General features: G+C 33.8%; 1 protein-coding gene across 4 annotated transcripts; it reads right to left on the bottom strand.

The window, feature by feature from the left end:
* Positions 1-286: 286 nt before the first annotated feature.
* LOC136030155 (phosphofurin acidic cluster sorting protein 2-like) lies at positions 287-13,439 on the bottom strand. 4 transcript variants are annotated; one of them, XM_065708873.1, is made up of 2 exons: positions 13,287-13,439; positions 287-5,991 (listed from the first exon to the last, which is right to left on the bottom strand). In XM_065708873.1, exon 2 carries the CDS (start codon positions 5,946-5,948, stop codon positions 3,795-3,797), a length of 2,154 nt encoding a protein of 717 aa, XP_065564945.1. In that variant the 5' UTR covers positions 5,949-5,991; positions 13,287-13,439; the 3' UTR covers positions 287-3,794. The 4 variants fall into 4 exon arrangements, with proteins under 4 accessions (XP_065564945.1, XP_065564947.1, XP_065564944.1 ...); XM_065708875.1 differs by having other exon boundaries at positions 13,377-13,439; XM_065708872.1 differs by having other exon boundaries at positions 13,228-13,423.
* Positions 13,440-14,011: the final 572 nt, after the last annotated feature.

Below are 14,011 nucleotides of genomic sequence, written 5' to 3'. Positions count from 1 at the left end.
GGTCTCAGCTAAAAAAATTTATCATTTATCTATTTTGTTCCCGTTTAAAGACTAAATATACAACTGGCATTCAGTCGGAAAAAAGGCTCACGAATAAGGTGTTGTCCAAACTTCCATATTTATTTGTATCTAGGATTTAAGAAGATTTGAAATTAACTATACATGTTTATCTTGAAAGGGAAGTATCACTCCCTCTCCTCTGTCTGCTATCACCGTTAGCTTTAGCCCTCTGCTAACTCCTAAATTTATGGTTTATTTCCCTAAAAAAAAAAAAATTAAATTCGGGTTGACAGACAAACCACATTTATTTTTTATAGAGCACAATTTATAATATAATGACAGCATAAGGTGAAATAAAAACTTAAAATCACAGCGTAAAATCACTTACAAAAATCCGAAGTTATGTTGTTTGGTGATGATAAACAAGTAGCTAAGAATAAACGTATTGTAAACCTAAGCCTACAGTCCTTGATTAATCCGTTTAGAAAACACAATAATTTAACGTTAAATTTCCTTTATTTTACGTATTTTGTGCAGCGTACGAAAGAAAAATAATGAGCTACGAAAGAAAAATAATGAGACTGGCAATACTGCAAGCGATATGGCAACCCTGTGCTGTTGTCCCTGAGACAGCACGTGTATCAGGACCCTTCCATAGATCAGCTTGAGTTTGTACTTCGTCCGTTAGCTACGTGATTTAAGAAACTACGATAAGTGAAGATGTTGTGCGTCACGGAACAGCTCAATAGTGGCCAAAACTATTTAAAAACATAATTTTACAATTTATATACATATCAAAATAATTGGCTTTTTAAGCTGATTCCAAGTGTACAAGATTAATAAATTTTACTATATTCCGAAACAACAAATTGTTTTGTTCTTTTCCCCATGGGTGATCGTATCGAACCAATGGTCCTAGAGTATTCGCCGTTATTTAGAATTCTAGTGCCCTTTTAAAGGGCCAAAATGATTGGCAGTCATTTAGGGACTCGGGAAACTATCCAAAAGACTGTAACAAACATGGTGAAGACTATGACGGTCGGAGATTTTCAGCGCTGCCACAAACAATGTGAACGACGTCTCCATCGGTGTGTAGCTGCCCAAGGGAAGTACTATGAAGGGTATTACATTGATATTTGAATTTAATAAAACTTTGTTAATAAAAGAAAATCAGTCTCATTACTTTTCTACCACACATCGTATGTTAGTGCCAAAACACTAAGACTGATTCTCAGCTTTGGGCGATAATAAAGATATTCACACAAAAAAAAAGGATATTCAAAGGTTAAGAACATCTCGCCCATCAATTACTAAGTAATTTCTCGATGCCCATTTGACTTAGACTATACTCAAGTACAACTAAGTACAATCCCTATCCTTAAAGACATTAGTAAATGGCCAAAAAGAATTTTCAATCCGGTGGTCAGTTCATTTAAACCAAAATTACCAACGTGTATTTAGGATTTTGGTTCAGTAAAGTTGGATGTTATAGCTTTTTTCTCAGAGAACAACTTCACTTACAACCTCATCAATTTCCCGTGCTTTTTAATATAAGAAAAAATGCTTAAAAATTAGACCTGGAGGTGTCAACTTGCTGGCGTAGTCGCGAGAACAAAAAAAGTTGACTGTCAGTACTCTAAAGTATTGCCAAAAAAGTATTAAATCACTATCCTTGGTTTTCAGCATAGGTTAACTGATTTGTGGCATTTCAAAATAGCTAGATATGTAATTGTTAGCTTGAATAAGCTAATTTAAACTATGCGTATTTGCCTTGTGGGCTAGTAAATCTCGAAGTTTTTCAAAGTTCTAATCATGCAATGAAGCCTACCATGATCAAATCGCCATGACCTTATACTTTCTTAGTGGGTTACTTTTACGGAAGTTTCAATTATTTCGTTAGTTTATTTCGTTTACAACTTAATACTTGAATGAATCAATGAATGAGTTGATGAATCAAAATCTACTACAATTTTACTCAATAGCGATAGGAAAGAGTCTAAAATTGCCTTTTGAAGCAGCTAGGTATAAATTACAAATAGGAACCTAGATATCTACATAATCTCTAGTTAGAATAAAACCAAAATTAAAACACAGTTCAGCAGACTCGACGACTAATGACGAAAAGATATAAAAGAAGAACACAATTTTAAGGCATTCTTATGAATCTGATATAAGAAAAAAGTTGTACAGTTGTGAGCAAAAGGAAACTGTAGAATCAGATACTATTTTGAGATGCCACATCAACCAATCAATATTGCAATTTAGGACAAACAAAAATGTATCTGTTATTCATTTTTTTTTTTTGCTCCAAGAAATGTTATCAAGAGACATAAGTTGGTATGCTTTGCCTCCACAAACGTCTTGAAGGGCCACGAAGGTATCGATTATGAGCAACATTAGAAAAAAACTCCACTTCTTATTAATAACAAGCTTGCTAAGATGATCGCAAGGTGGCTCGGTAGTAAGCACAGATGTTAATGTTTTTAAACTTACATCTTCTCAAATGTTCATTCAGTGGCAAACTTACTCGCTGGACAATACGTTAAAATCTGCTTAACACAATTCTACAACCAACACCATGAGGCTTAAACCCTATTCTGATTATAACATTGAGCCCGGAAACTTTTATTTGTATAGTTAACAACATAATTTAGGCAGTAATCTTGCCAATAAACGATAAGTTGAGGGGGTTGGAGGTGTTAATTTGTATCCTACACTACCAGCTAGCGATCAGCATAATTATTTCTAAACAAGGATATGAATTTTCTCTCAAACGTTACATTTTTTAATAATATCGTGGCTTCCTAACTTGTTTTTGAGATTTTTTTTTTCTGTTGATGGAAGACTTACGACCAAACAGAAATTTTAACGTTGAAAAGTTGTCTTCAATGTTAACTTTAACGACTTTATACTTTAACGTTGAGAAACGTTGTATTTGTGCAAAATTTAGCATTAAAAAAAAATCCAAATTTATAACCATAAAACTTTCGATGTTAAAGTTCAATGTGGCTACCCAAGAGTTTGTGAAGTTTTTAAACTCTTAATGGTCAGTAGTAACTCTCGGGGGTTTCTTGGAAAAAGTTTGAGCTTCTAAAGCCAATGGCATGTTCATTTCTTGCTGTTGTATCTCTTTGTGAAATAAGTTAAATCAAAGTTGAGACCCTGTTTTAGATTCCAAAGAAATAACAATGTTTCATCCAACTATAATGTATAGAACTAATTTAAGCATAGAGGCTAATACTACGCATGCAAGATCCTAATTAGAAATTGTCATCACGGCTGCCTTTCAAACACAATAAACGAATTAGAGCATTTTCTGATAAAATGGACAATATGTTTCTTCCACCGCCCATGTATTAAAACCAAATTGCTCTGAAACCTCTTTCCCTAAGATAAAAGGTAACACAAAAACACACTTATAGGAGAAGTTTTGCCGAAATAATGGCTAATAAAAAGAGACACAGTAAAATACACAAAATAAACTTCTTTGGGATAGCTCCTAATTTGTGAAATTATAAATAACAAAAGCAGAATAGTAAAAAAAAAAAAAAAACGAATCAGCTTGTTCTAATCCTTTTTTTTTTCATTTATCATTTCAGACTTGACTCTTATTTTCATTGTGTTTTCGCTAAGTAACTAAAAAAAGAAAAACATTAAAAAGGTAAAATATTTGCTGTTTCTAAAAAGTAAACGCTCGTAAATAAAAGGTAATTTTCGTATTTTCAAACAAAAATATGATAATTTAGATTAGAAGCCTATTTCCGCAACAAATATACAGCAATAACTGATCAGAATTATTCTGGATTTGTTGATGAACACATGACAGGAAAACTTCTAACATGTGACTGCCATTGGGATGTTAGCTGGAAAAATTTCACACCAGAAGATTCAGCTCCATCTATGTACATTTTCAATGCTAGGTTTTGAGACCTTGCTAGGCCAATTATACGACTAACATTCTCCACAGTCACTTTACAATCATTTTCTTTGTCCTTTTCTTTTTTCTTACCTATTCTCATTAACTTTTGTTTTTTCTCTTTAAGCACAAAGGTTAAAGTGAAACTCTGAGAATCATGTTGCTGCTTTTGAATAGTTATGAACTTGAAGAACCCTTTAACAGATTGTTTAGAACTCTCTAGTGGGTTAGAAATTTTCTTTGGTTGTGGACTCAAGGAATCACTACGGTAGAAAGAGGAAACGGTCCAATAATCAATTTGTAGCTCCATCCCTTCTTCAGATCGTATACTAGATAGAAGATTAGGGGATCCAGGAGGGGATAGTTTTTCCTTTGTTCTTTCACTTCCTTTCTCAGAAAGAGGTACAAATGATGTTTCATCGTCACCCTCTAGAGGACCGATTCTTACCTCATTCAAGAAAGGTATGGGTCTAAATGCTTGAGCTGTATCGTCTTCAACTGCTGAATCTTTGTATGTAACCATTGCTTCAGCAATTGGCAGCTGTAACAAGTTATTACTGTTTTGTAAATACTTTGATATTCTAAAAAACGCATCTTGCAAATCACATGTTTCAACAGTTACTTTCCATGAATCACTTGAAAATAAGGACGAAAACATACTATCATTTGAGTTCATCAGTCGACTAATGCCCATGGAACTTGTTGGAACAATGCAAAACTTCACGAAAGAGCACCAGTCTGCATGTCTAGCTGAGAACAAATCAACATATATTCTGAGTACTTGAGAGATGTGGCTGTCACTTCCAAATACAATTATTTTTAAGTTCGGCGTTTTAGATGTTGTGTGGAAGATTTTCTGCATACGACAGAGAAGACTTTGAAATAATTCTTTAATATCAGACTGACTACATGTTACAATAGCCTTTTGCGGATACTTGGAAACATAAGAAGAACAGAATGTTTCATTGACGTTTGCAAACAATAAAGAGTCAGGAAGTACATCATCACCACTACAACAGTCAAAAAGCTGCTGTAAGACAGGTTTATACTTGGATCTATCAGGCAGCTTCATTGTGGGAGTTAGGACTTGTTCTTCTGGTTCTGTTTCTTCTGCAGATTCTGATCCAATTTCGTCGCTATGTCTTTCATATCCTAATGAAAGGTTGCGAGAAGAGGGGAAAAATGGTCGAAGGGAGGGCTTTGGCGTGGATGAAATACTTAGTGTATCTGGATCAGGATCTGGTGCAGAATCACTAAGGTTTTCAAGTTGATCAATAAGCTCTTGAATATCATCTGGGTCAACTTTAGCTCCCACCAGTTTTGGGCCACTGTCCATTTCTTCATTGATTTTGAATTTTTTTAGCCAATTAGTAAAAAACTTTTGCTTTGAACTCCGCCTTTCAACATCTGGTCTTTTCATGTTTTTTCGACGACGTTGTGAAGTTCCAAAAGTTTCAGCATCAGATACTTGATCATCAGTTGAACTATCAACATCATCTTCAAAAACTTGATCAACAGGTTGACTTGCAACACCCTCAACTCGGATTCTTCCAATGGGTTCTCCTGGTAAATTATCTTTTGCTACTTCAAGCAATTCTTGGTCTAAGTTCATTTGTTTCTGCATAGCAAGTGACATATCTACACTGGTTACTGCCAAAGTTTTATATCCAAGCATAGTATGATTTTTATATCGCTTTCTTCTTTGCACTATTAGCTGCAGTTTGTTTTCACGACTTTTTAGATAATGTGCATATTGCAAAGAGAATGAAAGAAAAAGTTCCACATCAAGTAAGCCATTTGATTGCAAAGATATTTCATTTGATCGAACTGTTCGCTTCGAGTTAGCCATCTTTACAGCAACGAATACAGAAGAAAAATCCTGCCCAAGAGGTCTTGTGAGATGCAAGTGTGTAACTGACAGTGTGCAAAGGCGTGGTATACAAACAGGTGATGTTCTGGCTCTTTCAATGTCCCATGCTGCAAAGAGCTTCATTGGCATAACAGACTGATTTTTTAGCGTCTTTTCAGCCATTTCTTCACCTTGAATCAGAATTCTTCAATATTTAAAACTAAATCTAGAAAAAAAAATACAGTTGGTAAAACAAAACGAATTTTTGAGAACAAAAACAAAATAATAGGCAAAAAACACTGGACCTCAATAATTTAACTGAATTTTTGGCTCTATTGATGCATAAAGCAGCCACTTCAGGTTTTGAAGCTCCCCAGTCATTAGAAAATCATCTAGCCCAACTAACCCCTCTCTCTCTCAAGAGCTGAGTCAATTTACGATCGTCTTTGAAGTGTTCAGAAGCTCAGACTTCTTTTGTGTGATGTAATTATCCCCATAGTTACAAAGGAAGAAGATGATATCTAAATTTTGCATTATGGAATAGGAAAACTTAAGTAGGAGAATTTAAAAAAATGTTTCTTCTAAAAAGGAAATTAGGCAGTCCTTATGAATTGCAAGTTGGCTCATTTCTTCATTTAAAAAAGGAGATAAACATGTGCCCAAACTAAACAAAATCCTTGTTTGTTGTCTCCTTTAAATTTAATTGTTTCATATTAGTGCCTTTTAAACCTCTATGGCAACAAAATGACACTGTAAATTCTGTTAAAACAAATTGTGCCTCTAGCCCACTAAAACATTTTGAAGGATTATTTAAAACTTTCTTCAATGATAATAATAATTAGAAGGCAGCGCAATAGCACTTTCTGTGGGCACTATTTTTTTTTCTTTTCACCAAGGCACTTTGTATGGAAGGAGTTTTTGTAGAAACTTCCAAAAGGGTCATTTGATTGGAAATTGAAAGTTCTAGTACTCTTTTTGAGAGTCAAAAGTGATTAGAGGGCAACCATCACTCCTCCCAAGCACCTTAATCTCCAAAGACATCTGATCAAAAGCCAATCAAGAGACATTTTTTACATTCGTTTGAAAAAACTTGTCTTTTTTAATTAATATTTCAATAAGAATGTTTTGTTTTGTTTCTTAAAAAACAGAATTTAGGCTTAATACCTTGCCTCAAAATATAATTAAATAAAAAAAACAAATTTTTTAGCTGCAAATAAGGAGCAACATTAAAACTTAAAACAAACAGAAATTATTCTGTATATGAAAGAGGTTGTCCCCTCCTCAACGCCTCGCTCTTTACGCTTAAGTGTGACTCTTTTTCACAACTCCAATTTTCAAAACAATAAAAAAAATTTGAATCACAAAGGCCATAGAATTGAAATTACTAAAAATACTTTAGCGTAAAGAGTGAGGTATTTTGGAATAGAAGAGCCCCCTTATATATGCAATAATTTCTTTACGTTTTAGGTTCTAATGCTGCTCCTTATTTCCACCTGAGTTTTTTTTCCTGCCACCCCTTCATGGGAATTTTCTTCCATCAAGATAGATTCCTCCATGGGAAGATCCTCCCACGTAACCTCCTCCCCCGACCTCCCTTTAACGTGAAAAAGTCCCCCTAGAAACGTCTGTACACGTCACAATAACCATTACTTAATGTAAACAATGGTCAAAGTTTGTAGCTTGCAGCCCCTCCCCCAGGGACTGTGGGAGATTAAGTTGTCCCGAAAGACGTAGTTATTAGGTTTTTCAACTATACTGGACAAAATGGCTATCTAAAAATTTTGATCCAGTGACTTTGGGAGAAAATGAGCATGGGAGGGGGCGTAGGTGCCCTCCAGTTTTTTGGTCACTTAGGAAGGGCACTAGAACTTTTAATTTCCATTAGAAAGAGCCATCTCACGACACTTTAGAACCACTGATTCAATACAATCACCCCGAGCAAAAGAAAAAAAAATATACATGCATACATGATCTGTCTTCTGGGAAAAAATACAAAATTCCACATTTTGGTAGATAGGAGCTTGAAACTTCTACAATAGGGTTCTCTGATACCCTAAATCTGATGGTGTGACTTTCGTTAAGATTATTTTACTTCTAGGAGGTGTTACCCCCTATTTTCTAAAATAAGGCAAATTCTCCCAGGCTCTTAACTTTTAATGGGTAAAATTAAACTTGATATAACTTCTATATTTAGAGTCAGCGTAAAAATCCGATTCTTTTGATGTAGCTATTTGTATCAAAATTCTATTTTTTAGACTTTTGGTTACTATTGAGCTGGGTTGCTCTTTACTACAAACTCTGTATTCTGTCTGGGTTGCTCTTTACACTTTACTCTTGTCTGTTACCACAAACTGTTTAAAACCTATTAATTGTTACAATTATTAATTATTACTTTGGAAGTGGTAGGGTCAAATCAACTACCAACTGAGGTATCGTTGAAATTGATAGTACTTGGGAAACTACAGCTAGAAAACAAGAAGTTGAATTAAATAGTGACAAGGAAAGGTTAGAGGTTTTGCCTTGATTAAGAGTAAAGGATGTAGACAAAGATTTTCCTTGTGAAATCGATTGGGAGAAATAGACAGACGTGTAAATAATGTCTTCTCAATAGTGAGAGAAGTAATACTTAAGAGAATAGAAAAGGAGAAGACAGGAAGAAGAACTAAGCATTTTTTTTTTTATAAGGAATGATGCTAAACTAAAAAAGGGAGGTATTTGCAACATTCACGAATATTAAACAACAACCATTCTCCAAGAAAGATTAGATGCTAATATAACATAGACTCCACGAAGAATACAAAACATCAGTGAAGACTTAAGAAAGTCGAAAAAGTAAAGAAGAATATGGTAATAGAGGAATAGAAAAGGTATTCACAAAACAAAGATAACACATCATTTTGGCAGAGAGTTTAGTGGGCAAAAATACCATATCAATAGGACTCTTGCATTTCAGCAGCATCTTGGCCACAGTACCAAGGAAAAAGAAGGAGGGGGATTAGCCTTCTAGAACAATACTCAGATCAACTTTGGAGTCAGATTGGTTTTCCCATGAAAGAGGCAGATAATGGCTTGCTGAACCTGGTGGATCAAAATAGGGTATGGACTTCAATGAAAAAGATGAAAAGAGCATTAGGCATCTGGTACAGGTGATATACCAACATCAATATAGAAACACGAATTAGCATATTTACTTCCAATCTGTCAATGTTTTTCAAGGTTATTCTACAGGAAATGTTTTAGCCACAGAAGTGGACACTGCCACCAATGACTCCATTATATAAGAAACAAGATAAGAATTTGGACCTACCAAAATTTGGAATAAGGCCTGCAACAGAACAAGGATATTATAACCAAGGTTTTAAATTCTAATAGTGTTCCTAGTTCTTTTGGTTCTGCTCTAGGTAGCCATATTTTCTGAATGTCCTTGTCATGCAATACTTTTAGAAATCACCTCCCACAGCCATGGTATTTGAAAAGAGCATAAAATTAGGAATCTAATGGCACTAATTTTATTTGATTACATGCTTACTTTAGAAGTAGCTAACCTCTGTATATTTATTCTGTTTTTATAGGCTAATGGGGTTGGGTGGGAGGATGATAAAGCTAAGTAAAGCACCTTTAGGAATCAGATAAGTAAGTTGTGATAATATGTACATAAAGAATGAATTTTCTACATATTACTCCTTTCTTCAAACTAATTTAATGGTAAACAAGTCTGACAGCAAATAGAAATGTTAAACAAGTATGCAAATTCAGCATATATAAATTTTATTGTGCATATGTTACCATGAATGGCCAAAATCTGGTTAATGTCAACAGTGGTGAATGTCTAAAATTCCTTTTTCTCTGTTTGGATTCAATTTACATTGCAAGCCAGCTTTTTCAGTCTGTTATGTTTTTTATGTTCAGTTATTATGTTTTTTATGGAAGCTATGATGGTAAAAGTTAAAGTTAGGTTAGATTAGAATAGGTTAAATAAATTAGAAAGGGGTTAAAAACATAACCTAACCTGTCATTGTTAAACCTTGTATTAAACTGTAAAGGTTGACTGGCAACACTAACTAAATCTAAGGAGAGAAAAAAAAAGTATTCTGGATATTCACTGGTGAATGTGAAAATTCATGGTAACATATATACAATTCAAGGAAAATATTGATACTTGTTTAAAAATAGGCCTCCTCAGGAGGAAACATGTTAAGAAAACAATTTTCAATTCATAATATTGAGAAAAATTGTAGTAAACATATATTCAAGGTTTTCTACTTTTATTCCCTTTTTTGGAAAAAAATTAATTATTTTTTCTTCTTTTCAATATAGGATGCCACTGGGTTTAAAAAATTTGCATAAAAAAGCAGTTGTGTTTTCTTGATTCAAGGCAAAAAAAATATGAATAAAATAAGTAAGAAAACAATAAAGTAATGCTTGTAAAGGTTTAAATAATGGCTCTTCAGGAGAATACATGCTAGAACAAAAAGAGATACACTTAGATATTTTTAATTTTATATTCATTTTTATGGTTTTGTTTGTATTTCTGACAAGTCATCACCAGCCCCCTTTAATAGTCTTGTATAGCCCTACATTATGTACAAAAAAACTAACATAATAATTGGTGAAAACAAATTCAAAAAGACAAAAAGGAGAGAAAAAACAAAAAGAAACCATTACTGACTGATATTTGTGGCATAGTATGAACTAAGAATTATATAATAATTTTAGTCATTCTTTATACAGCCTGAGTCTTTCTGAAACCATTATGGGGCAGTGGGGATGAACTATCAAAAACAACAACAGAACCATAAAAAATAATATGAAATAAGCAACCTAAAAGCATATCTTTCTGTTCTAGCATGATTCCTTCTGAACAGCTGCTATTCTAGACCTTTACCACATTCATAAATAATAAATAAATAACCTAGCCTAACAATATAACATAACACTTGTCATACATCTATGCCAAATATTAAAAATAAAGCTCTGTAATAATGGTTCTTCAGAAGAAGACAAGTTAGAACAAAAGAGAGACAGTTTTAGATTGCTAAATTTACATCAATTTTCATGGTTTTCTTTGTATTTTTCAAATTTTCTCCTCAGCCCCCTCTGAAGGTCTTATATAGCCCTAGGCTAAGTAAAAAAAAATTAAAACTAATTCAAAAACAGATACAAATAAAAGCAAATACAAGGAAATATAATTCATTGATATGTGCTGCTTCTTATAAACTAAGAATTGCATCACATTTTCAGTTACTCTTTATAAAGCCTATGCTGTTATGAAACCATTAGAGGGGCACAGGGGATAAACTGTCAAAAACAAGAACAGAGCAATAGAAATTAGCAACCTAAAAGCCCATCTCTTTTGTTCTAGCATGTTTTCTTCAGATAAGCTGCTGGCATTCTAGACTTTTATCAAAACAAAAAATAAATTAACCTAACCTGACAATATAACATAACATTTGCAATTCAGTAACAGAACTCTTAGTTAAAGAATAGTATAACCAATCCTGTAGATATTGCTGAAGTCCTGAATAAGCAGTTCAAGTCAGTTTTCACATCTCTGAATAATGCTCCTTTGAAAGAAATGCTGGATTACAGTATTGAGACACCTATGCAAGTTATCACCATTAAACCTGTGGACATGGAACTGCAGCTCAAAAGATTAAATTCAAATAAGTCTGTTGGCCCTGATGGAGTTCATCCCTAGAGAAAAAGAGACCCATTTGGAGCTTGCCTTTCCCCTAACAAACTGTTCTAAGAGTCTTGGGATATCAAAGTAGTTTCTCAAGATAGGCAAAGTGCACATATTATGCCTATTCACAGTGATGGAAGTAGGAATAATGTCACCAATTACCAGCCCATTAGCATTATCTCAACAGTTGGTAAAATTATTGAAGGAATTTTGAATATCATAATTACAAAACATTTATTTGACAACAAACTGCTCACAGACAGACAACATGGCTTCAGATCTGGGCACTCAAGTGACACAAATCTTGTACATGCTTATGATTTTATCATTAAGGTGCTTGATCTCAATGCTTCAGTGCACATGATCCTTTTAGATTTTGCCAAGGCATTGTATAGAGTCATTCATTACTTGGCTGAAGATAAGACTAATAGCTACTGGTATTCATCTGGAGGTTGTAGAATGGGTGATGCAGTTCTTTTCAGACATTGACAGTGGTGTGCCTCAGGAAACAGTATTTCCAACATTATTCAGTATTTTTATTAATGAAGCTCTAGAAGCTGTAAGAAATAAGATGAGCCTTTATGCTGATGATTCAAAGCTTACTGGCTCTACAGAGTCATCAGTTACAAGAGATTCAATACAAGAAGACCTGAATTTGATTTCACTATGGGCCTGTGAGCAAAAACTTGAATTTAACATTTAAATAGGCAAGTCAATGAACTTTGGGAGAAAGAACATAATGTGGCAGCAACATATGATAGGAGGGGATGGTTGGAAAGAACTGACTGACTTTTAGGCCAAGGGAAGAGATTAGGAATTTGTTGTTGATGAGGAATCAAAAATTTGACAAACATGCACAAACAGCAGTTGCAAAAGCATTTTAGACTCCTGGCATAATCAATAAAGTATACTGTACACAGCAGATTATCCAAAGTTATGACCAAGTTGTACAAGGGTCTGGTGCAACCATTTCTAAAATTTGGGATGGTGTTGCACTGCCCCTGAACAAGGGTGATCAGCAAAAAATAGAATATTTCCAAAGACAGGCAACAAAGTCTGTTGGTGGATAAAAGAATTGGTAAAATTCTAGTTAATTGACTTCTTGCTATCTAGGAAAGGGTTTAGGTTAGGAAAGTGAAACTTTCATGGATGGGTCTACAGGCTAAAGTATGTCCCAGGAAGGTATTTTAAAGTACCCATCTCCACTCCTTCTCCCTCTAGAGGGCCCTGAAATTTGCCTACATGACAAGTCTATACCTATTGAAATTTTGACAAAACAATATTTTACCTTAATTTTCAGTTAATAGTTGCTTTTTCTCTGCCTTTAGTTCTGAAAATTCAATTCCTGTTATTTGAGTAGAATTTTGAGCCATATCAATGTTGTTTTTTTTTTCAAAATTTAAGAAATGTGTTTGCATATCTTTAAACTTTACAAAATGGAATTGAGCAAAGTTATGAAGCTGAAAACAATTGTGTTGTATTTCAATTAAGCAGAAGATCAATTTTGCAAGGTTTCACTTTTATAACACACATATTTTTAAAGGTCATCAGAAGTCAGGGCCTTCTAGAGGGAGAAGGAATGAAGGTAGTTGCTTCAAAATACCTTCCCAGGATGTACTTTAGTCTGTAGATTCATCCCTGAAAGTTTCATTTTCCTAACCTAAATCCTTTCTGAGATAGCAAGAAGTCAATTAGCTAGAATTTTACCTAGCCTAACTTTCTTATCAGCTTAGTTTTTTTCTTAGAAATAAGATTGTAAACCATTCAAAGTTGGTTTACCCTTGTCAACAACCAGCATTCATAACTTCCAAGCAAATTTGGTAGGAACAAAATATTACTGTTGTTTCTTCAATAGGATGAGTCTGACAATAGAAGTATCAAAGGATCACATAATATAAAGAAACTAAACATAACAAATAGTAAGTCACTATATTCTGATCAGGCTATACAATATTTTTAGTATTTCGATTATACCGCCACTTTCCTGAAGCGCATTGCCAGTCAAAAAAATTTCAAGCTACATGTTTTTTAGCCTGTTGGAGCTAATTACATTACAAAATTCCCGCCAAATAGGAAGATAAAGTTCGAATTACGTATGTGCACTTCCGTATACGGGGAAGGAGAGGGGAGTCTGGGTCCCCACACAAAAATATTAAAAGGGTTATTTGTGAAGCTCATTTCCTCCTTCCAATTTTTACGAAGAATTTGGATTAGTTGACGGAAATAGAAATCCTAATTAACAAATAGTGGAAGAAGTATTAACGAGATTGGAATTAAAAAAAAACTTTCAAGTTCAAAATTAATTCTAAATAGCAATTGAACGTTAAAAAAGCTTAAATACAAAAATATAGACCTCTAAATCACCAAAATCTACAGGTATTTATTTAGTGATTATATTTTCTAGTTTTATTTTTATTTCCACATTTTTAGAGCTTTCTTCTCGAGATCGATCAAAATCTTCTCCGTAAAAATGTCAGTCATTAAAAAAAATTGCAGTAGCTTGGTAAGTCTTGTCTTCATTAAAGCTTTTGCAAGCTATTTGACCGAGTAAAAACAGTTTCTG

The sequence above is a fragment of the Artemia franciscana genome, chromosome 8, assembly GCF_032884065.1.
Source record: "Artemia franciscana chromosome 8, ASM3288406v1, whole genome shotgun sequence".
NCBI lineage: Eukaryota > Metazoa > Arthropoda > Branchiopoda > Anostraca > Artemiidae > Artemia > Artemia franciscana.
The sequence above is the reverse complement of the archived record's forward strand: the minus strand, read 5'-3'. Positions and strand labels throughout refer to the sequence as shown.